At 36.7% G+C, this 24,552-nt stretch overlaps 1 protein-coding gene across 3 annotated transcripts in view; it reads left to right on the top strand.

The window, feature by feature from the left end:
* The window catches only part of ZFC3H1 (zinc finger C3H1-type containing), a 60,507-nt gene that overhangs the window by 27,434 nt on the left and 8,521 nt on the right, over positions 1-24,552 (top strand). For 2 of the 3 annotated variants that reach the window (XM_059726090.1, XM_059726089.1), the window contains exons 12-31: positions 923-1,069; positions 2,272-2,446; positions 2,654-2,785; positions 3,558-4,106; positions 4,248-4,357; positions 5,489-5,620; positions 6,778-6,899; positions 8,808-8,909; positions 9,235-9,348; positions 9,733-9,916; positions 12,408-12,594; positions 12,979-13,170; positions 15,402-15,639; positions 16,276-16,381; positions 16,460-16,658; positions 17,491-17,585; positions 18,414-18,524; positions 21,377-21,481; positions 21,573-21,738; positions 23,421-23,521. In XM_059726090.1, the coding sequence (XP_059582073.1) occupies positions 923-1,069; positions 2,272-2,446; positions 2,654-2,785; positions 3,558-4,106; positions 4,248-4,357; positions 5,489-5,620; positions 6,778-6,899; positions 8,808-8,909; positions 9,235-9,348; positions 9,733-9,916; positions 12,408-12,594; positions 12,979-13,170; positions 15,402-15,639; positions 16,276-16,381; positions 16,460-16,658; positions 17,491-17,585; positions 18,414-18,524; positions 21,377-21,481; positions 21,573-21,738; positions 23,421-23,521 (3,267 nt within the window). Of the gene's footprint in view, positions 1-922; positions 1,070-2,271; positions 2,447-2,653; positions 2,786-3,557; positions 4,107-4,247; positions 4,358-5,488; positions 5,621-6,777; positions 6,900-8,807; positions 8,910-9,234; positions 9,349-9,732; positions 9,917-12,407; positions 12,595-12,978; positions 13,171-15,401; positions 15,640-16,275; positions 16,382-16,459; positions 16,659-17,490; positions 17,586-18,413; positions 18,525-18,621; positions 18,783-20,368; positions 20,858-21,376; positions 21,482-21,572; positions 21,739-23,420; positions 23,522-24,552 lie in introns of those variants that run through there. The other variant, XM_059726091.1, reaches the window with a different exon arrangement.

The following is a 24,552-nucleotide window of genomic DNA, read 5'->3' as shown; positions in this document are numbered from 1 at the left end:
GTTACATGAGTATGTGTGTTCAGAAAACATGACTCCCAAGCGAATCCAGGCGGATTTGGATAGATTGAGGAAGTGGGCACATCAAAATAGGATGCAGCTTAACAAGGATAAGTGCAAGGTGCTGCACCTGGGGGAGAGAATCTCCAATACACCTATAGACTGGGAAGTACCATTCTGAGTACCAAGGCAGTAGAAAGGGATCTCAGAGCCTTAGTCGATGCAAAAATGAACATGCGTCGCCAATGTGATGAGGTAATAAGTAAGGCTAACTGTACTTCCTTGCACTAGTAGGTGCATCATGAGCATGTCTAGGGAGGTGATACTTCCCCTGTATGCGGCATTGGGTAGGCTGCAGTTGGAGTACTGTGTCCAGTTTTGGGCACCGCACTTCAAGAGGGGTGTGGATGACCTTGAGAGGGTTCAGAGAAGGGCTGCTTGTATGGTTGAGGGCCTGCGGGTAAGATCCTATGAAGACAGACTGAGGGACCTGAATCTCCTCAGCCTCCGCAAGAGAAGGCTGAGAGGTGACCTTGTGACCGTCTGCAAACTCATCGGGGGAGGGTCAGCAGGGAATAAGGGATACTCTGTTTACCAGGTGGCCCTCGGGGTTACTAGAAATAACAGCCACAAACTAAAGGAGAGTAGATTTAGATTGGCTATCTGGAAGAAATTCTTTATAGTGAGGGTTGCCAAAATATACGTTGGGCTTCCAAGGGAGGTGGTGCTTTCCCCCTACCCTGGAGGTGTTCAAGAAGAGATTAGACGGGCACCTAGCTGGGGTTATTTAACCCCAGTGCTCTTTCCTGCCTGCAGCAGTGGGTCAGAATTGATTATCTACAAGGTCCCTTATGACCCTAGAAATCTATGAAATCTAACTAACTGAAAATTGTTGGAGATTTAATTCTTAATATGTCTGTTCTAGTCGTGAGAAGCAGCGCTTAATTAAGTCTGATTCAATGAAGAACAATTCATCTCCTGCAAATTCTGATGGTGAAGTTGATGGGATCAGTAGAATAGCAATAGTTACAAAACAAGTGACAGAAGCAGAAGCAAAACTTAAGAAACACAAGTAAGTCCTTCACTATGATGTAAGCAGTATGCTGAATTTTAAGGGGGTGAAAAATTCAAATTTTATTTTCAATATTAATTTTTTCATTATAATAAGGGCCTTCATTATCCATAGTTTTGTACCTTACATAGTCATTTTTCAGTCCACTAAAGTATAGAGTTATAATACCATCTGACAGTGTTTTATATCTAATTGATTTGTGTAAATGACTATATTCTTGTACTGATGATACCGTTTCAAATTACTTTGCTTTTGATAAATTACATTTATCAACTGTCATTCCAGTAAAAAGGAGACTGCTTCCACTCTATGTAGCTCAGTAGTCTGTAAGCTGACACGTAAAAAAAAAATGCTTGTATCTGTGAAACTTAAAAAAAATATTTCTAATTAAAATTTCTAATTAAAACTTCTGAGCCAAGTGCTTCCTCTGTGGTGTGGCACTCAGGCCATGTCTTTCCTCCCTGAGGCATGTTTGATAGGCCTGTTGTCTTCTGGCACTATCAGAATAAAAATAGATTAGTACTATTTTGTTTGTAATTAGATTGCTGAATGTTTTCCTGTGTGTCCTTTCTTTAAACTTGCTTCTGTATGTCACCTGACCATAAATTTACTATGCAGAAGGTAGGTGTTCAACAGCCCTCTTTCCTGGCTCTGACCATCATGGCTCAAGACTTATTTACTGGGCTCCCAACCAAATTGTTCTTAATTTGGAGTCAAGTATTAGCAGAAATGCTTCTCTCCACTGCCCCTGGCCCCCCCCCCGGGGCGCAGCCAAGTTTGTCTTTTTCTGCTCCTAGTGCAGCTTCCTTTGGAAGCAACTGATGCCTGTCCTTCTGCAAGTCCAAATGATGGCTTAGCTCCTCGGCCTGGCTTAGAGGAGGCCTGAGTTGCTGCTTGACAAAATATGACCATGGAATGGTATTTTTAGAACATCTAAAACTTCCAGCAAGACATTGAAGATATGCTTCTTGCTTACTTCACTCCTGAATTTCAAATGACAGCATAGACTAAATCTGTATTTCGGTGTTTTCAATTACTTAACTGTGTAATGCATATTTTGGGCAATCTCATTGAAAGTTTTAATTTTTACAAAAAAGCTTTAGATGTTTTAACTTGGGATTCAACATGGCATTGCTGGGTTTATGAAGTTTTGATGTTCAAAAATGTGTGTTCCTTAATGTATATTTATTTTTTATTTTTAGACTTCTCTTGATGAAGGATGAATCTGTTTTAAAGCATTTGCTGCAGCAAGAGGTAAAGAAAAGAGAAAATGTTCGAATTGCTGAAAATAAGATTAATAAACTTGCTGAGCAACTGCAAGCAACTGAGAAGATCCTGAATGTTAATAAGATATTTTTGAAAAAGCTTCAGGAACAAGTAAGTTATTTGGGGTTTTTTATTTAGTAAATCTCTTGTTCAAGTAATTTGCTAGAGCTAATAAACTTATGTATTTGTAGGGGAATTCCATTTTTACAGGTATGTGATTTTACATGTTATACATAATGTATAAATTAGTTAATTGTGCCTAAGTTTTTTGTCTAATCAGACTGTAGAGGAGAGGGTCATTTTATGTTGTATTTTCAGATTCACAAAGTTCAACAACGAGTTGCAGTGAAAAAAGCTCTGGCGTTAAAATACGGAGAAGAGCTTGCTCGAGCAAAAGCAGTGGCTAGTAAAGAAATTGGAAAACGAAAACTGGAACATGATCACCTTGGAGTAAGTCACTTGTACAAACTTGCATCAGTCTCTGGTGTGTTAAAAAAAAAAAAAAAAAAAAAAAAAAAAAAAAAGCATAACATATATTTGGTCAACTGCATTCCAGAATTTTCAAGTAAGAACCAAAGCAAGTGGAAAAATATTATTTTTAAAAGATGAATTAGGAAGGAAGGAAAGTTGTGGGTTTTTTTGGTTTTGTTTTGTTTTTTCCAAGTACATGTCCTTTGTTATAATATTTTAAGAGTCTTGCACTTTCTTTAAAACCCAACAGAAAAAAGATATTTTTGGAACATTAGAGGTGTTAGATCTTTACTCTTCTCTCTTTGTTGGAGAGCTCCTGAGCAAAGTTTATATCTGCTTCAGGGGGGAAGTGTTCCTTGCAACTTTTGAATATTATTGAGAGCTTTTGAAGATCTTGTTTAGGCACTCCAATAAATATACTTGAAGGAGGAGCTAATAATAATATTTTGGAAAAACAAGCTGAAGAAGGCAGGGAAAATGGCGCTTGTGCATTTTCTTAAGTTTGTGTGCATGTGCATCTGCTTAATAGTTCACCTTTTTAACTTAATGCTTTTATGTTTGACCCTTGCAATGATGTAGGCTAATTTAATTGAAAAAAATGAAGTATGTCAGTGGAATTGTGGCAAATTATGTTGTGGTTTTCCTGCGATTTGTATACATTTTCTGGCAAGAGTGTTTTACCCATTTTTCCTTTCTATCAATATTTTAATAACTGAAAAGATTAAATTAAAGGAATTTGTTTTCTTTATAGCCAAGCAAAATGTTGAAACTGGATAATTCCCCTGCATCAAGTCCAAAGAAACATTCAGCGGAATTGATTGCATTGGAAAAGAAGAGACTCCAGCAATTGGAGTATGAATATGCCCTAAAGATTCAGAAATTAAAAGAAGCTCGTGCACTTCAAACCAGGGAACAACCAAATGTTATCCCTAATGTAGAAGAGGAATCTGAATTTGTATTGCCTCAACCATCACTTCATGATCTGACACAAGACAAACTGACCTTGGATAGTGAAGAAAACTATTTTGATGATGAGGTTTTATCTAACTCAAATAGAGAACGCCGGAGATCTTTCAGAGAATCCAATTCTTTTACTAAACCAAATCTTAAACACCTGGACACCCCTAAGCAGGAGACTATAAATAAACTTTCTAAAAAGACGATGGATGAGCCTGAGCTTTTCCTTGGGTTGAATATTGACGAACTGAAAAAACTTTATGCTAGAGCCGATAGCTTGAAAGAGCTGCTAATGAAAAATACTGCCTTCATGACTTCTAAGGAAGAGTCTTTATGTGGTCAGGTGAATGCATTCTTCAATTCCTTCTTCATACTAAAGTTGTGTACTGTTAAAGCTGTTTTTGCCTTATTAAAAGACTAAGCTTATGTACTATTGTGGTTACTTAAATTGCATTTATTTACTTAAATTACATTCGTTTCCTAGGAAATTTCAATAGATGTGGATATTGTTACAGCACAGAGCAAACAAACAGAAGTGAAACCATTTCCATTTGGACCATATCATAGTCCCCTTCTAGTTTTTAAATCCTACAGGTATGAAGACTGTTATTATGTGTGGCTTTTTAGCATGTGGAATATTTTACTTGCTTTCTGGGGTGGGTGGTTGGGTGGGTGTTTCTTGTTTCCTCATATAAGTTATAACACATTTCTAAGAATAGTTTGTCATGTTATCATGAGATTTCTGTATTTGCTTAAAAATGGTTTGCCATCCCAAATACAGCTTATTACTGCACGTATGCTTAGCTTTTTTCTGTTTAATTTCTCTGTGCTTTAGAGCAGCACCTAATTTGATTGTTAGTTGCTTTTTCTCTTTCAGTTACTTAATCATTGTGCAAAAAAATGGATCCAAATAGTGTGACAATCTATTGTTGCAAACTGATTTTTTGCATTGGTATTAGAGCAAATTCAAAGATTGCACTGAAACATGAAAAAAAATTCTCAACAATAGGAGTGTATGTTAGCCTATAAATGATGGTGCCCTAAAGATTTACATGGTACAGCAAATTTAATTTCTGTGCTGTATTATAGCAGAAAGGTGGAAGATAGTATTCCTTTAAGAACAGCTTTTCTTGCTTTCTTCATATTTAAAAACAAAAAACAAACGTGTACTGGAATGAAATTAGAAATCTCAAACTTGAAATGCTGTCTTGCCAAATGCAGGGATTTTCTTTTTTTATTTAAAACAGTTTAAAGTGGTTTTGGTTTCTGTACATTGCTTTTGAAATCTCCTAACATTAAGCTATTTCACCTTGATTATTTTTTTTTTTTGGTTAGTTAATTCCCAGTAAATTGCCACTGTTTGGCTTGATGCTGATATTGTTTGATTTGTGCTCATATTCTGCTATACTCATGTTGAGTTTGCTCTTCTGATAATGTGCATTTCATTCCCCATTTTCACGACTGAGCTTCTTCATGTAAGCGGGGGGGGGGGGGAGTATGGTAGAGCAGACACCCACAGACTGTAAAAAATTGTACTTCTATGTTTCCCTCAGATCAGCAGTACTTCTACGCTAATAATAATTAGAGATGCACAAGGTTATTGCAGGAGGCAACCTCCCCCTAACCCCACCATCCAAAGTGTCGTGTCCCCCCTTCCCAAACTTATTTTTCAACTTGTCCATTCAGGGCTTTATCATTTGTATGATATTTCTTCCTTTTTTTTAGGTTTAGTCCCTATTTTCGAACCAAGGAAAAACTTTACCTCAGTTCAGTAACCTACAGCAATATGATTGAGCCAAAACAGTGTTTCTGCCGTTTTGATTTAACAGGCACGTGTAATGATGATGATTGTCAGTGGTGAGTACTTTTCATCTTTTATTAATTTAAAGTACATCTCTGTAGAGATTATTCTTAAAGGTTGTATGCTTGACGTTATAGACAAGGTTTAGAGCAGAAAGTTATCTTAAATACTTATCTGTGAAATATAACGTGATGGGAATATAACTGATGTGCCAGGCATCTGTTATATTGTTAGGGAATCTTCACTTAAACTTGGAAAAAGAGTATTAGTTGAATTTGAAGACTGTTACACTATTATCACATTTGCTTAAATATAAAATGACCCTGAACATAAGATGACCCCCTCCCAATATTTAGTGTCTATATATGGAAAACTTATACCTTTGTTTTAATTTTACAGGTATAGCATCTAATTATTGGAGGTTTTGTCTTAGAATTTATCCCCCTTCCACTGCTACAGCAGGGAAAATTTAAATAAATTTAAATGCTGCTACCCACCTCACATTGTCAATTTGGAAACTCTACTGCCATTATTAAAATTTAGGCTCATATCCTTTGTTAAAGCATCATGAACCCCTAGGGATGTGTGTACCCCATTTTGAAAACCACTGAGCTCAGAGATTGAGTCTAATTTGGTATCACTATGTACCAGTGGTCTGCTTATCAGTCTGCTTAAATTGTCATCTTATTGCTTACCATGCAATCTGTCAAACAATGAGATTGATATGGATTTGACTACTTATGCTGGAGTAGAGGATTTGTGCGGTGGGTTTGGGTATGTAATGTGTATTGGAGAACATTAGGGCTGTTATTTCTGAGAAGGATGTTCCTAGTAAAATAAACCTCTCCATCAGATGCCCAGGAATGTCCTGTAAACCCAACTGTTCTATTCAGGTGGTAGTTTGCCAGAATACTAAGATAGAATCATTTATATGTTTCTATTAAGTTGCTTATTTCAGAATCCAGGATTGCACTAAAATAACACGTGGAAGTTTTAATTTGCACATTGTCATAATTACATTTTGTGTTTTTAGGCCTCTTAAACAAATTTCAGGGCAGCTTACAAATTGTGCTCCTTTGATTTGTTTGTTTACATTTGATACTCTTAACACTTGCTGCTTTGTTGGGTTTATGCTTAAGCAGCTGTTATATGAAATCTTTATATGTTAATATATATTAATTATAATTATACCAATTTCCCTTTTTTATTTTAGGCAGCATATGAAAGATTGCACTCTTAGCCGAAAACAGCTATTTCAAGACATTCTCTCTTACAATTTAGATTTGATTGGTTGTTCAGAGAAAAGCACAGATGAGGAGATAAGCACTGCTACAGGTTAAAGTTGTCTGTTTTTGTTTTGTTTCTTTTTTTCCTACTGAATATAAAAACAAGCAGTTGTTTTCAAGCGGTGACTTCCATTTTCAGTGGAAGTTCTAGGATTAAAGCAAGTCTTTCTGTGATCATTTTATTTGGAGTAAGACAGTGCTCTACACAGAAGGGGAAAATATACTTAGCGTGCCAATCCATAGATAACTTCCTTGAAGTAGACAATAACTTTACTTCTGCCAACCTGAAAAAATCTCATGAATTTTATTTGGGTGTTTTACTCCAGTAAGAAGCTAAGGAAAAGAGAAGTGAAGATAATTTAACGGAGTGCTGTTTTCTTAGTGGAACCAACTAGGGCAATAATTTCTATAGGGTCTGTGAATGCTTTCTCCATAATCATAGGATGAAGTGTTTTGATCTGTTTGGAGTGTGAAATTAAGCAGTGACTATATCAAAGAGTAAATAGCTGACCTAGCATTTCAAGTGAGTCAACTAAACTTAACTAGAAAATTCCATTCAGTTGGAATGCAGATTGTCAGATTATTCTGATAAAGTGACCTTGCTACTCATTCCTCCAACTTTCATCTGTTTTAGTGTTGATTATTCATTTTGTATTTAGAATTGGAATACTAGTGTAATCTTTGTTTAAGCAAGAATTGTTATGTATTTGGGAAATTGAACTAATTGATACTGCTTTTCCATGCGATTTTTTTTTATGAAAATAAGCCTAGGAAAACAGTTGGCTTCAGAATTCGGTGTCTTAAAAAGAGATTGAGTATTAATATAATTTAGAAAGACCAAATACCATTTTGTTTTATCCAGACACAGTTCTGGAAGGTTGACTTTCTCTTCAAATTACAGGGGTATAGGTTGTAGCCGTGTGGTCTAAGGATGTAGGCAGACAAGGTTGTTTGGGTAAATCTGATATCTTTTATTAGACCAACTTAAATAGTCCTCAGCCTGACAGTGTTTGTGCCCGAAAGCTTGCAAAGAAGAATTTTTTCAAACTATTTGAGTTGGTCTAATAAAAGATTTACGTAAAGAACCTTGTCTTCAAGTTAGAGAAATTCAAGGGGTGGGCTCTCTTGATGCTGCTAGTTATTTAAAGACTGTTCTTTTTATAAAAAAATTATTTTCGCTAACACTATTCTGTATTATTAAAACTTCTTTAACGAAGATATTATCAGTTTTGTTGTTTAGGCTAATTATTTGGCTCTGGTTCATGATTGCTTATCTTCATTTACATGCCCTTCTGAACAAGGGAAGCGGAAGAGGTTAAATTATGATTTAATGTAGGAATACTGGTAAAGATCTTTATTTCCTTGCTTCTAAAGGCAACCGTTTCTTTGAGGAGTAATGGAATGAAAGTAAGGAAGCTCTAATTAGATCAAATAAATCACATCTGAGGGCTAATTAGTTATAGCACTGACTTAGCAGATAATGGCAATACCATTTCTTGTAGAGGTATAGATTGGACTAACAAGTCTACATTTTCTGGCAGCAGACAGGAATAGTTTAGTTCTGGACTGAAGCATGGTGGCCCCAGAAGCCTTTCTCTGCTGCTGCATTGTACCTAGTCACAGTGCAGCTCAGGCAGTTACCCACTGCTCAGATATGGTGCGATTTCAAGCCATAGGTTGCTGACTCCTAGACTAGCCCAGAGCACAAGAAAAAATAGTATAATGACAAAATTGGCATGGAAAAAATGATCAAATAAGTTTTACAGCTTCTGATTTATCTGTACAACCATATTTGATAAGCATATTGATTTGAAGTAGTCAGAACTGACATAACTAGTTAAGGTACTTTAAATTGTTATTGTTCTTTTTTTGGCAGTATCCCTTTGAGCATTTTCACAAAGTTGTGCATCTCCTTATGCCCGCACATATTTAAATTATAATCTTGCTCTCGTTTCAGAAAAATATGTTGAAAAACTTTTTGGTGTAAACAGAGATCGAATGTCAGTGGATCAAATGGCTGTTCTTCTTGTTAGCAATATCAATGAAAGTAGAGGTCACAGTAAGTAACCTTTTTGGGAGGATTAAGTAACTTTTTTGGGAGGACTTTAACACAGGGTCTTACAAAAGTGGTGTTATGTGGAAGAAGCATGGTTTTTTATTGTAGTGAGAAACATGGGTTGTGGTAAGCTTAAGGGCAGCAGAATTTATTAAGTATTTGTGAAAAATTTAACCCAGCAGGTTTCATTTTTCCAAAATTACTTTTATGCTGAAGAACACGAGTTTCTATGCAGGTCACTTAAATTTATTAACAACTTGATCTAAAACTGAACAAAAATGATTTTGAGGATTACAAAGCAAATAATGCCTAGTTCGGTTGCTTTCAGCACCTCCTTTTACAACCTGGAAAGACAAACGGAAATGGAGGCCAAAATACTGGAGAAAACCGGTTTTGTATAGCAGCAGTGAGGAGGAGCAGTCTCTTGGACCTATTAAATATGGTAATACAAAAACGCAGCGTGCTGTAGAATTGAGTGAGGAGTGTAAGAGTTGCAAAAGTCATTTTTTTTTTTTTATCTTTTTGTGTCTTTTTTTTTTTCTAAAAAAGACCCCCATGACTTTGCTTGCTTACTGCCTCTGTTTCTCTATTGATTTGTATTTTTTTTGTTGCTGGATGATGTAATCAATTTCTGTCCAACCTAATATTAAGCGTATTTCACTTGTAGTATTTTTTTTTCTGTTCAATTTTTTTTTCTAGCTATATCTTTCTCAAACATTGGTGGCTATTAATTTCTCTGCTTAGTCTTTTCTTAAAACCTGATTAGTCAAGTTCTAATATGATCTTTAATCTCCATTTTAAAGAAAATATCTCTCTAATCTTGCAGCCCACCCTATAGAACATAAAACTAATGTTCCAGCTCTGGATGCAGTTGTGACTCCAGATGATGTCAGATATTTTACAAATGAGACAGATGACATTTCTAACCTGGAGGCGAGTGTGCTTGAAAACCCTCGTGATGTACAGCTTTGGGTTAAACTTGCATACAAGTACTTGAATCAAAGTGAAGGGTATGTCCTTATCTCCATTCAAACAATTCTGTTGCACTTTTATCCTTTTATTTAGGGTTTTTCACCTATGCTGCAGTAATCAAGCTTCTTCATTCTGTCAAAGAACCCTTTTGTTTCCTAGACAAAGCCACAAATTGTTTATTGTCTAAAAGCAGTTAGGAAAAGAGCCATCAGATTAGATTCCTTATGTACACAGTCCAGTGTTATGAGTAATAAAACATATTGCTGCTTTAACTCCAGACTAGTCTCATTTTGGGATGGGAGTACCTGAAATGAAAAAAGTTATAAAGAGTAATTGTAAAAGAGGGTGGCAGAGGCAGAGTATTTGTTGTGCATGCATGAGCACACAGACACCCGTGCACTTTCTAATGTTATAAGCTAACAATGGAATACCATTTCAATTTGTCCTGTTCTGTACCATGTTGGGTGTTATAAAGGAGACACTGATTTAAATCTGCCTTTTAGAATACAATGCCTAAACTTGTGTAGTTTTAGCCTAGCTTAGGGTCACCTTAAAAGTGTCTCATGGGAGTTAGAACTGCTATGGCTCTGGGTTTTTATCTCTGAAACCTAAGTTGTAATTCAATTACATTGTGTCTTATGGACCGATGCATCTCTAATGATATCCTATCGGCACCGATAAAAGGAAAGCTGACGTTATTGGCAATTGGCGTTTTTTGGCTGATGTGGCTGATAATGTCACCAATAAATGCCGTGAGCGTGTACGCAGCTGCACATGCTTCCGCTGCTGCGTGCATCCCGGGGGAAGCATAGGGGGCATGTGCCCCCCAGATGTGTGCACGGGCCAAGGGCAAGCTGCCTGCTGTGGGCCAGGGCTGCACCAGCCTCTTCCAAGCTGTGCTTGGACTGGGCAGTGGCAGCAAATTTGCTTTTGTGAATTTTGGTATGGCTGTAGCTCCCCCATAGCCACCCAGCACTGCTGACTACCTTGCTCCACCCTGCTGACCTGAGTGCAGCTCCTGGGAAGAGGTACAGTGATCAGCATCCTTTTGCATTGGGATCAGATTAATAACTTTGGAGCTAGAGAGCTGTCCTAAACTTTCATATAGATATGTCCAAAATTCTACTCAGGTCTGATTAGTTTATTTGCAGAGTTGGTCAGTGGTATCATTCAGTCTATGAAATATACTAGAACCAGATTTTTCTTATCTGGGTAGCTTGCAGTCTGCTTAGCTTGGAGGAAGTTATCTAATAAAGGATGAGCTTCACAAGTATTTGCTGTGGTTTTTATTTTAAAGGGTGGTGCTTCTCCAGTTGGCTGGATCACAGCTGCAGGTCCTGCACAGCTGATTGGAAAATAAAAGCAGCTGCAGTCACCTAGAGCAGCTCAGCAGTTCTGTGTAGCTGTTTGCTGTGGCTTACAAACCTTCATCCTAGTGGGGGATGTGGAACCTAATCCCATGAACTATCTAGCTGCTTTTGTGTGGGCTAAAGAGATTTTGGGAGTTGCTAGAAAAACAGTGAGAAAGGTGGAAGTTCTTTTCATGGGAAGTCACTTAGCTGTTGCTTTGTAATGAACAGGTACATTGATCTGCAGATTAAAATCCATCAGAAGTTAAAATGTCTTTTTTATTTATTGAGATACACTATAAAATCTTTTAACAGACTTTCAGAATTAATTGTATACATAAAAAGAAATGCACACAAGCTGTTTTGGTATTTAAAATTTGTATTTACATGATTGTGTTATTCAAATTATATGTTGTCTGTAAAGCATCTTCAAAAGGAATTGATTGCCAGACTAAATGTGGCCTGAGCAGCCTTCTCTGGGTATATGGTGGTTATTTGATGCTTACAAACTGAAATTTTTTGTTTGCAGTCTATTTTATGGTTGAAACTATTTTTCTATTATGTTGCTGTAGTCAAGGCTTAACAATAACCTACAAAAGGGGGACATTGTATTTGCAGATCAAACTGGTTACCTGTAAATGATCATGTAAATTAACATTGCAAGCCTTTTGACACTCAGTGAAGAGTAAATGTGAGAGTATGCTGATAATAGAAAATTAAAAGAAGTCTCTCCTAAGACAGACATCCAACTTCCTACTTTTATCTATGAACCAGAAAGGTGGAGCTGTTTCAATCCCTCAGCTGTTTTTATAGTGAGGATCTCTAGCTATGAGTAATTCACCTGTGGTCAATTTAGCAATATTTCAACTGGCCTTTTGATCCAGAGAGTTGGTTTACCTTGCGTTTTCATAGAGTGTGTACTGTCACTATGCAAAGTGTATAAATATGGAAAGTCTGTCTGCAGTTGTCCACTTCATTAGAAAAAAACAACCCCAAAACAGCAGCAACAACAAAAAGTTGACACAGAATTTGAAAATGCTAATTGGCCACATTCTTCTGAGTGTTACTTACTTCTGGGAGTGGATTTCAGTATTCTAGATTTTAAGTCCTAGTGCCACTGTCTTTAAATATATGAATAAAAATGTTGACACTTAATAAAATGGTCTGACTTTCTTCATAGTTCATCCTCGGAGTGCTTGGATTCTGCTTTAAATGTTCTGGCTCGAGCACTAGAAAACAACAAGGAGAACCCTGAAATTTGGTGTCATTACCTCAAACTGTTTTCAAAAAGAGGAACCAAGGAGGAAGTACAGGAGATGTGTGAAACAGCAGTTGAATATGCCCCTACTTACCAAATCTGGTGGACAGTAAGCAATAAAATATTACTGTAAAATTTCAAGCTATTCTGTTTTATAGTGCACGGTATACCAATACTGTATTAAACAGTGTATGTTTAGACTCAGAGGGAGAGGTGCATTTTGTGTTTGAGAACTAAGGGGGTGGACAAAATACCATATTTAATGGGGTGATGGCTTAAATAAGGATAACACGGTAGAGGTATGTGTGAAATGCTTGATCCTCAGTAGTAGTGGAATGGAACATTTTCCTTAGAACATTTCTGAACCTGTATTAAAAAATTGATTATTACTGCATACAAACGGCTTATTTGAATATGTTGGAAATTATTTAAATAGTTTTACACCTATCAGAATCTTCCCTAAAAGATGATATTTAAAAAATTTTTTGTCTAGTTTCTGAGCTTGGAAACCTCCTTTGATGGGAAGGATTATGTCTGTGGAAGAATGCTGCAGTTCCTAATGGAAATGGGAGAGGCTGAAGAAAACTCTGATGTTCTGTCCTTTCAGCTCCTGGAGACCCTACTCTATAGAGTTCACTTAAGTCTGTTTACAGGAAGGCATCAAAATGCTCTTGCTCTGCTTCAGGTGATGTCCTAGTTGCATGCATTTTAAACTCTTACATGGAATATATTAAATGGTATATCTTTACTGAACTGTTCAGATGTTGTCTTTGTTTCTTTATGGCTCCATCTCTGGAAAAGCTGCTCTATTTAGGTGCCAGGAGATAAATTAGAAGGGATTCCTTATTCTTGTTATGCTAAAACAGATTTGGGTTTATCACTTCATCTTGCATGAATTCTTAAAATATTTTGAATGCCACCAAGAAGAATCTGCTTTTGACTGTGCAAGAAACTGTTCATAAAAGGCAATTATTAAAATAAAAGAAAAGTATAGTAATGCATTATTGACCAAGCTGCAGGGGTGTAGGTTGTAGCCATGTTGGTCTAAGGACATAGGCAGACTGGGTGAATCTGATATCTTTTATTAGACCAACCCAAATAGTTGGAGAATAGTTATTAAGCAAGCTTTCGGGTTCAAAAACCCTTCGTCAGGCTAAGGAAGTTTCAGCAGTTGGTGTGTGCTCTTCCTGTGTCCATCCATGTAACCCATTTTATAAGAATGTCCTTTGGAAATATTGTATTATTTGATGCTATTTTTAAAGTGTTAGGTTTATCTTGTTTATTTTCCTCCTTGTACTACTTAAACAGGCATTCATGTGACTGACTTTTTTTTCTCTCTTTTTTTGTAAGCAGTAGACAATTTGCTGGTTTCTTTGATTGTAGCAATCTCAGTGATCACCCTGCTTTCACTGTTTGCCTCTGCTATGTAGAGAAGATGTTATAAAACTAGTTAAGGTCAATATAAGATATAATCTCCTAATAGTCAGAGGTGAGAAATAAGATGACGTTTGCTGCTTGCAAAAGGGAGGTCTGACAGATGCAGCTTTTAAGGTTTTCATGCTTACCAGCAGGTGGAGCCCACTGTCTGAATACCTTAAAATAAATCAAAACATTTTTCTTAGCTATGTAGCTTTAAAAAAAACAAGCAGCATATAATTCTCTTAATCTGCCATTTTAGTTAGAAAATCATCCTCCATCTTGGCATTGGTCTAATATAAGATGATTATAAATATGTTTGTGAGAACTGGCAGGGTAGTGTAGTTTTTGCTTGACCTGCATTTAATGCATATTAATTTTAACTGGAAATCTTTTGGTTATCATCTTTTGGAAATCTGTTTATCTTCAGTGATAAGAAGAAAAACAAATCTGGTTTCAGGTCCACCTGAAATGTTTAGCTTGAAACACGGTTTGATCTTAAGCCTATTTAATTTTTTTTGATGATTTGGTTTGTATTTGAACAAAAATTCTGTTTGAAAACAAAGTCTACATTTTTAAGCTTTGAAAACATTGAAATATCTTACTCCCCAGGTACCTCTCCAATATTCATCCCCCCACACCTCTCTCTCACCCACTGACTCCTCAGTTTACATCTTCACTGACTACCTGTCTCGTATGCATACCAGCCCAGCCTCTGGCTTCTTTACTTTTCATTCCATTCAGGAAGAGCACATACCAACTGCAGAAACTTCCTCAGCCTGTTGAAGGGTTTTTAAACTTGAAAGCTTGCTTAAAAAAATTTGTTTCCAACCATTTTAAGTTGGCTTAATAAAAGATATCAGATTCACCCAAAGAACCTTGTCTGAAATATCTTAATGATTTTAACTTTTGCCCCTTTATTGTCAGTTCAGCCTGAATTTTCAAATTATTTGGATCCCTGTGAAACTGCACGCTTTGGCAATTAAATGTATTGGAAGATAATAGTTTCCCAGATCTACTAATAGGAATTTCCTGTTTTTTCTGAGTGTATAGCAGATGTGTTTTGTCCACGTTTTTTGGTTTAACTCCTGTTCAACAAATGTTATTTTGCATCTGCTAGTCTTACTGGGCTGGTTTAGTCTTGCCCCAGAGCCTGAAGGTATTCTTTAACCAGAAGGTACAGAAATGTTACCAAAGGTGGTTTTTTTTTTTTTAAGTAATGCTATCAATGATGGCTGTGCAGTCCCAGTGCTTTCAGTAGGTTTGCATAGAACTTACTGGTTCGTTAATGGAACTTTAAAGTTGCTCAGGAGCAAATAGAGTCCAGCCTTTTCTCATGAGTAAGGAGATCAGTATTGCTCCCACAGCAGTTTTTGGCAGAAAGGTTATAAACTTTAAGGGAGTATGACAGATATTTAATTTTCTCTCAGTTTGATTCTCTTATCTTCTCATATTGAAGGTTTTATTACTAAAATGTAGTCTTGTTTTTACCTTCTACAGAATGCTTTGAAATCGGCTAATGAAACAATAATAGCACAATGCCTTACATTAAGTGACCGCTGTTTAGCTTGGCTAGCTTATATACATCTAATAGAATTCAACATTCTCCCTGTCAAGTTCTATGATCCTGGTAATGCCAACCCATCAAGGATAATGAACAAAGAGCCATTTTTGATACCATGGCAAACCGTGCAAGATATCAAGACCAATCCTGATATGTTGTTAGCTGTGTTTGAAGGTGAGCTTAGAAAAGTAAATGATGATGTACATAATTCTTCTGAATAGCTTTTTCTTCTCATTCAAAACAAGCGAGTAATGTTATCTGTGCAAATCAGGGTTCATCTTTGGGTGCTGAAAGCAGTGAGCCCCTCCCCTGACCCTAGCAAACAGTCCTGTAAGGTAGAAAGGCAAAATGTTTAAATCCTGTTCTTGCACCTTTTTAAAGGGGATACTTATGGTTTGCCTTTGGTACTTCAGTTGTCTAGAACCTGTAAGACTTGAACAGTAAGACTTACCCTCTTGTTCTGTCAGAGCAAGGACTGATGGCCTGTGACAGCAGGACATAGCTTATCTTCTGGCATCTGGAAAGCTGTGCTCTCCTGATACCCAGTTAGAATATTTAAAGCTATCTTGGAATATATGTATGCTTCAGCCTGCAGCATAGGATTAACCTGAATTGAACAGTTTAGGCACAATTACCAGTTGTTAGGAAGGAGAAGTGAGGCTGTGATGGAAATTATCATAAGATGTTTTTAATTCCAAATGCCACTTTTTTCCTTTTCCAAATTCATGACAGGAGATTTTTTTAAATTTGTCATTGAAATATATTATCTCAATGACAGATTTACTTTTAAGCTCTTTTTTTTTTTTTCAGATGCAGTCCAAACATGTACTGATGAAAATATTACAGCTGATGAAAGAATAGCTATCTGTCTTCCACTCTACAGAAACATGATTTCTTTGCTGCAGCTTCTGGAAAGGTAAGACTTTGTTAAAAAAGATACTTTTTTTTCTATAAAAGTTCAAATCAGCATTTTTTACTTTTACTTATGTTTAAGGTGGGAGTCAGCTGTTGAGCTTTGTAGATCATTGTTGGAGTTTTGTCCTCTCAACTATCAGCTGCTGGAATCCCTAGTCACGTTGTACATGCGGATGGAACAGAACGACAAAGCCTGTGCTGTGTGGCTTACAGCTTTTGAGAAAAAACCTCAAAATGCACAGATTTTTTATCATATGTGCAAATTCCTCATTTCACAGGTAAAAAACAAACAAAATCCTCTTTAGACAAACCCCCAAGTCCCTGGTGCTTTACTTTAAACTCAGTGCACTCTTGTGCTGAGCCCCACACATGCTTAGAAGAGGCAGCATGTTACTTGAACCCAGCCTACCCGATGTCTGCAAAGATCGAGTGCTGAATGGCTTTTTTGGTGCTTTTAGCTAATAGCTGATTCAATCAACTTTAGCTAAAAGTGCTGAAAAGCCACACTGAAGCGCCTGATCTTTACAGATGCTGCAGAGCCAGGTTGAAGTAATGTACTGCTGCTTCCCATAAAGCATGTTTTTGTTTTGTTTTTTTTAATGTCTGCAAGCAGACCTGTTTTCTATTTTGCAAAATGAGTGTGTTTGTGTCTTGCTATGTATAGTAAGTAGTATTTGGTAGTAGTGTAGTTCTTCTAATCTTCAAAATTTCTAGCTAATAACTAAGACTTGCAACACCCTTATGGTGTCATCCTCCTTCTATAAATAGAAAACAAGAGCATGGAAGCAGAATGGGTTGCCTACAGCATTGAAGCAGAGTGGGTCACCTACAGCAATAGGAAGACTTGGTATTAGATTTGGGTTCATAATTCATGAGTTGCTGGATTCTAGTCCTGTGCTCAAACCACAGCCTCATGCAAGGAGAGTAGAGGGTGTCAAAACGTAAATGAACACATACCTGCTGTTTGGCCTAATTAAATTTATATTCCCTCTTGATATAACATGGAAAGTAGAACTTTACTGTATTAAGGAAGTAATTAAGTATTGTGTGTTTAGCTTACTCTTGTGACTTAGACATCACATAATTCTTGACCTAACTTTTTTAAAACAGAAAAGATCAGACAATATTCCTTCACTGTTGCAAGAATTTGTGGCAGCTTTCTTTGAGAACTCATGTCAAGAGTACAGTCCCATGGATTTATTACGGTATGTTTTGAGGAAATTTTTTTTCACAGTGGCATGTAAGGAATGTTCTTTGACCAAAGACATTTGTCTGATATGATAATGAGAGACTTTCACAATTTACTTCATTTTCTTAAACTGCAGGACCTTGGTGCAGTACCTTTTTCCACCAAAGGCAGGCAATTTTAAAGTATTAAAGTTAATACCATCATTTTTAAAGAATTTGTTACATACTGCCTAATATTTAAAGTTTATTATATAATATTTTGAGGATCATCCTTTAATTTGCTTGTACTCATGTTCTCCCTTCAGATTTAAACTGAACAAAGTTAAGGCATTTTGTAGTTGCACTTATTTTAATATTTTGTAGTGACTTTATTTCCTTGATACTTTAGTGGAGGAGGTAAAAATGATGACTTAATGCCAGATTTTGCAGGACTGAGGACCTAAGTATAGATTCAGTAGTGTAAATTTTAGTGCCTAATATTTACATTACTGAATTTATATATTTAGGTATCTGCATAAGGCTCCCAGTCCCAGCAAAGCTCTTAAGGATATGCATAATTAATTAGGGTATTGGCTTAACCAGAAAAAAAATTGAAAAGGAAGAAATATTTTTTGAAAACAAGTTAATTTTTCTTTAAAAGTAAATAAATCAATAAAGAATAGATACTTTTATTTAGTTTTAAATAGAATTAATAGAAAATGATGTTGGCAGTCTTTTACTTTATTTTGAATTCAAGATTGTTAGTTGAATTTCTAACTATAAATCAGTAAATATTGCGTACAACGGGATAATTTCTGTGTAGAAGTATATTATATGTTCAGGTTTTTACATCATTTTTCTTTCAGGTATCTCTTGAATTTTCCAATTCCAATTGAATTTACGCCACCTTTGTATAAAGAACATCTTACAGATGATGTTTTAAACCAGCATGTTCCTTATCTATGGCAGATCTACTGGTGAGAATTTCTCTGAGAAATACTGGATCTCCGAGTAAATTGTTTATGTACTTATTTTTTGATGCATCTTATTTACTTAAGAGTGTACTACTTTGAGTTCCTTGAAGGTCCAGTCTGACAGTTCTTATGGATGCTTCCTGACTGCTGCAGAACAGACACAGATTTATGGAGCTGTGAGAAGGATATCATCACAGACCCCCGACCCCCCACACTTGGGAAAGCTTTCACAAATTCTGCTTCTAGGCAGAGCAATGGCCTGTGAGTTGATGTGTCCCTGAGGACCAGTGACCTTTATTTTTTCCTTTATGAAGTTTCTTGCAGACTTTCTTTTCAGTCTTTCAGTTGTCTCCATGTTTTTATTCTAGGCTTTTCCCATTTCATTTTTTGCCTTTGCTTTCAGCATTGTTCTCACTGTACTCACTGTCCCAGTTTTTTCTTTTTGTTTGTGGAACCTTTAATGACATGCCCTAAAGTTGGGACTATCCACAAATGTTTTTTTTAATAAACTTCAAAGGAAAATGCCAAGGTGACTTCTCTTTTTTTAACAAGTCATGCCTAAATAAGATAGATACCAGAACTCAGTCATATTCAGCCACTTGGACTTTTTTCTTCACTGTTTCACCTGATGGCAAGGATCTTGAAGATTTTCCAGAAGAAAGTAGTAGTTGTCACCATGGTGGCTAAAGATGACACTGTAGCATAGTCATTATAGTTTAATACCCACTTTACACTGCCATTTAAGAAGCCTGTCTCATGGATTTGGGTTCATCGCCTCTGTCATTAGCTATGTGGTTTTTCAAATAAGACAAGGCTAACTCTCCAAATATTGCTAGAGAATTGGCTCTCAAGCTACCTGAAGAATTGCTAGTAATGGAGTTAAATGATATTTGTATAGTTTTTTTTGAGTCTTGTTGAACCAAAAGTTATTTCAGAGAAGTTTTATCTCTTGTACAGCAGGGGGTTACAATTGACAAGAGGGTATTACAGTGGACAAGAAGCTGACTATGAGCCAACAGTGTGCCCTTGTTGCAAAGAAGGTTGATGGCATACTGGGATGCATTGGTAGGAGTGTTGCCAGCAGATCGAGGGAGGTGATTCTTCACCTCTGTTTGCCACTGCTGAGGCCACATCTAGAGTACTGTGTCCAGTTTTGGGCCTTCCACCCCACTACAGAAAGGAGGTAGACAAATTGGAGAGTCCAGCGGAGGGCAACAGTGGTTAGGAGGCTGGGGTATGTGACTTCCGAGGAGAGGCTGAGGGAACTGGGTATATTTGGTTTGGAGAAGAGAAGACTGAGGGGGGATTTAACAGCAGCCTTCAACTACCTGACGGGTGGTTCCAAAGAGGATGAAGCTAGACTGTTTTCAGTGGTGACAGATGACAGAACAAGGAGAAATGGTCTCAGGTTGCAACAAAGAAATTTTAGGTTAGCTGTTAGGAAAAACTTTCTCACTTGGAGGATAGTAAAGCATTGGAAGAGGTTACCCAGAGAGGTTGTGGAATCCCCATCCTCGGGGGTTTTTACGACCTGGATAGACGAAGCCTTGACTGGGATGATCTAGTTGGGCATGGTCCTGCTTGGAGCTTGGACTGCATGACCTTCGAAGGTCCTTCCCAACCCTAATTTTCTATTATTCTAAGATCAGGCTAGATAATTGTAATGGTCCATTTTCATCATTATAAAATGTAAATCGTGGATTAAATATGCTATTTTCCCTCGCTTATGGGAAATTACCTGCACAACCCTATGCTACCTAGAAAGAGAACTTGCACAGGTCATTGAAGATATATTTTAAAAAAGATAGATGGATTTAAGTCATTAGATGTCTCTTTCCTTTTTTCAGGTGCAGAGGACAAAAAGCATCAAAATTCACTTTTGCCAAGTGGATTGCTATATTATAGAATCTCAAAAGTGGAAATAACAGAGCCTGAAAGGATCAAGGAACAACGTTGTGTTTGGAAACAGCATGTGTTCTTTAGCAAGGAGATAGGCAAGCTAGTGACTTGATCCTTTGTTCATACTTTCTCTAAGTATTACAAGAAAGACCTCTGGTTATCCACTGTGCAGCCTTAGGTCATAATGATTCCTTCAGCTACCTTACTGTATTGTATTTCTAGACACCTTCCACTCACCACTTTTTTTTTGTTCCTGCATACACTTTTTTCAACTAAACTTGCTTTCCTGTGTTCACTTCTGTTTGCTCTTAGTTATACTGTAGAGTAAGGATGGTTGGTTGGGTCTTGGACAGACATTTTTCATCTGGTCACTTCTGTCCTTGGAAGTGTCCTGTATTAGCCTAATCTTTTGTCAGAGAACAAGATTAAATATTTGACCATTTTTGTCATGATTTTTTTCTAGGTGGTCAATATATTAGCTATTGACAATTTAGCAGTGTTTTGGAACTATTAGCATTTATTTCTTAGCCACAGTCCGATGCTTGTTTCTCAAGTGCTTTGTTTAATTTAACTTCAGAATTTATTGTTCTGGAGCTTTCCAGAGGGAAGCTCTTGATACCTGTGTCAATTCTGCAGCAGTCAAAGAGTATTCTTACATAAGGATTGGTAAAAAGGTAATTTTCAAGAGTAGAAATGAGAAGGTAAGAGTTTTAATTTTTATTTAAATTGAATGTAACCTTGTAACTAATTAGGCTTCATATTCTTCATTATCTGCAGTGTAAGGACTACCTGTTTTAATACTACATGATAACGTTTGAAATTGATCTCACGTTACTTTTTAAATCTTTTTTCTACCTATGTGAAACTCTTGATGGTGCCTCTCAATTTCTTAATATGCAACCTAAGATAAATCCTTCCTTCCCTCCTCTAACCATGTCCCTCAACTTTTAAAACAGTTTATGCCAGTCTCTTCTTGCAAGTGTTGGTGAAGCATTGGATGCTTATGAAGCAGCGCTAGGAGCAGTGATGCAGCCAGAAACAGTGCAGAACATTTGGATGGAGTAAGTTTCCTCCCATAACTTACGATTTTAAAATTAAGAACCTCAGAATTTTCATTATGCTTTTTTTCATTTTGTTTTTGTTTCTGTGCAGTTACCTTGTTTTTATCAATAGCAAAGTTGTTGGATCCAACAATAAAGTTCAAGAATTTAAAATTTTTACCGATCTGGTGAACAGGTGTCTAGTTACAGTCCCTACACGATACCCAATTCCTTTTAGCACTGCTGATTATTGGACCAACTATGAGTTCCATAATAAGGTAAGAATTTTTCAGTAGCCTATTTTTATGTTAAAGTACTACTTGGATGTGCATTCTTAACTTACTATGTCAGTTGGTAGTGCGGAAGGAAAGAAAGAGTATATAGGTGGTCAAAGAAGATGAAGGGTTTACAATAATGTGAAGGTGGAATAGTGGGGAGATAAAAAGGATATTTGAGTTACCGGTTACAGTCTTAAAATCAGCAAAAATGGATTAAGAATGAAAGTTCGTTTTAGAGAAAGTTTTTAAGTTGATAAAACATCTAAAAGTGATGCTGGAGAGTTAGTTGGAGATGTAAGTTTAAAAAGAAAACTTCAGGATTTTACTGTTTGGAGATGCTAGTTAAAACTTTCAGGAGTGCATAAGGGCTAAATGTAAAAAGAAGAGTTGGTAAAGTGCTTAGGGGATCCCAATAAAAGAAGTGGGGTAAGGGAGGACCCTCTGGAGATTGCTATACGAGTGATCAAAAAACAGTTGTACCAGTGACTTCTAGTGTAATTTCACTAAACTGTCTGCGGTACTTTTGTGACAGAACACATGATATACTTTATTGGGGTCAATTCTTTTTGTGACAGCACAAATACATAGCAAAGTACTCCTTGTATTATTACCTAATGCCATCTAGTAATTATAATATTTCCATGCCATTTTCTTCCACTCAGTAACAGTTACGTTGATCAGTTTTAACTATATCTAAATGCTATCAGTTTTATTGGATCAAATCTGGAGCTGGTGTAAACCAGCAGAGTTGATTGACTTCCAACAGAGCCGTTTCAAATGACAGCAGCAGAATATCTGATTTTTGGTGTTTAGTTTTAGAACAGCATATAAACAAACATTAAAACAAACTGCTCAATGACTGATGTCAAATCTGGATAAAATTCTTCTGAGTATCTCTAATTTTTTCTAATTGTAGTGAGTGTTAAGCAGTTCTAAAATTTTTACTTTCATAGTTGTTTAGTAAATATGTGATTTAGACTCTCCAGTTGCCTTGTTGCTTAAAACTTAAACCCCATGAAGTGTTAGCTGGAACATCTTTCATCTTGAGCACCAGGTATTTGAGCTTCACCTTCTCAATTTTATATGTATAAAAGCCTTAGTTTGTCTGTCCATAACACTTCATTCGCACTCTGATTGGTGGTCTGTCTGGTGGGAGAGGAGAAGCAGGCCCAACACCGGTGGGTGGCAAAGGGGGGCGGGAGCAGGTCTGGACCCCAAAGCTGAGGGAGGAAGAGGGGAGTGGCCCCAGATGGGGGAGGAGGGGGTAGACACAGGGCTCCATGCCTTCCCACCCTCCCATCATTCTTGACAGGCAATTTGCTAGTGTATTACAAATTTTAGTAGTCTTAATTGGGGCTGGGGTGATGTGTGCATTAAGGCACACAGTTGGTAGCCCAGAGGTCGCAAGTTCAAGGCCATAGTGGAAGTGCCATGTCAGATTTGGAGAAATCAGCGAATTCTTCTAAATACTTTGTCCCAAAGAAACTTCGCTGTCATTGACTTCAGGTTTGGTGTGCTGTATGCTTTTGACAGGTTGAACAAGGTAGTAACGCAGTTTGTGTTTAGAAATATTTGTTCCGGCCATTGTCCTGGTGTCATAAAAATTTACAGGCAATTAGAATATATAGTCAGTGTTAAAATGGATTCTTTTTCTGTTTTCTTTTTACAAATCAAATTTACAGGTAATTCTCTTCTACTTGAGCTGTGTCCCAAAGTCTCAACATTCCAAAACTTTGGAACGATTTTGCTCTAACATGCCTACTAATCCTGGACTTGCGCTGAGGTAGGAGAAAAATTTAAAAAATGCGTTAAGTTAATTACATGTCACCTTGCTTATAACTTAAGGAACGTCATTTTTTTTATCTTATCATAGCTTTTTTGATACATGGTGTTTATATAAAATTCTGTAAGAGTCTAACCTGATCAGATTTTTTTTTTTTTTTTTTTAACGGAGATTCAGGCTGTTTGTCTGCCAGAATACTAGCAGGGCTTCTCCATAAGAGGGCTTGATACCAACATCTTTAAATTTTAGTAATGGAGCACTATAACACTATCTGTTGGAGTGATCAGGGAATGTAAGAGTTTGAAGAAGGGACCAATTAATAATTTGAACAAGTGTTTCCTGGCTATATCTTGCATTTTGGCCTGTCACTCCCTTCCTGATGGTGAATAGATTTTTTTGTTCTGTATGTAGACAGGTTATTGCTGCCTGGGTTACATGACACAGTGGAGTATGATCAGCACAAACTGGTTGAGCTTTGGGTTAGGCAGAGAAACATCAAAAAACCAGTGCCAATGGTGATTGTTTTTAGACTGAACTTTGTCAATACCTAGTTTCAGCACAGGACAAAGAAAACATGAGTACACTAGTATACAACTTTGAGATTTAGCTTTAAATGTGTTTAGCCTTTATTTGATAAACTTATTTTGAACTTTTTATGCATTCCCATTCATAAGATTTTGCTGTTTATGCCACAGCTGGAGTGATTGATACTTGGGAAACATTTAAAAAATGCACATTTATTCAGTGATGGCAGGTAATAACTGTTATTGAAATAATCACTTTTTACTTAAAAAAAAAAAAACTGGAAAAATTTTAAGGCCCTAACTTTTTCTTCATTATGGCTTGAAATATCAAAATATTTTAAGTATCACAAAGTAAAATGGCTGAGTTGTCCAACCAATAATTTTTTGCTAACTAAGATTTTTTTTTCCCCCCTAATGGTACTACTAAAATGCAGTTGTTTAGAAATATTTGCATCGAGATGGAATTTGTATTCTCTCCCAGTACTGCCAGTATTTACAGAATGGAAG

The sequence above is a fragment of the Alligator mississippiensis genome, chromosome 4 (assembly GCF_030867095.1).
Source record: "Alligator mississippiensis isolate rAllMis1 chromosome 4, rAllMis1, whole genome shotgun sequence".
Classification (NCBI taxonomy): domain Eukaryota; kingdom Metazoa; phylum Chordata; order Crocodylia; family Alligatoridae; genus Alligator; species Alligator mississippiensis.
Note: the sequence above shows the minus strand (reverse complement) of the source record. Positions and strands in the feature narration are given on the sequence as shown.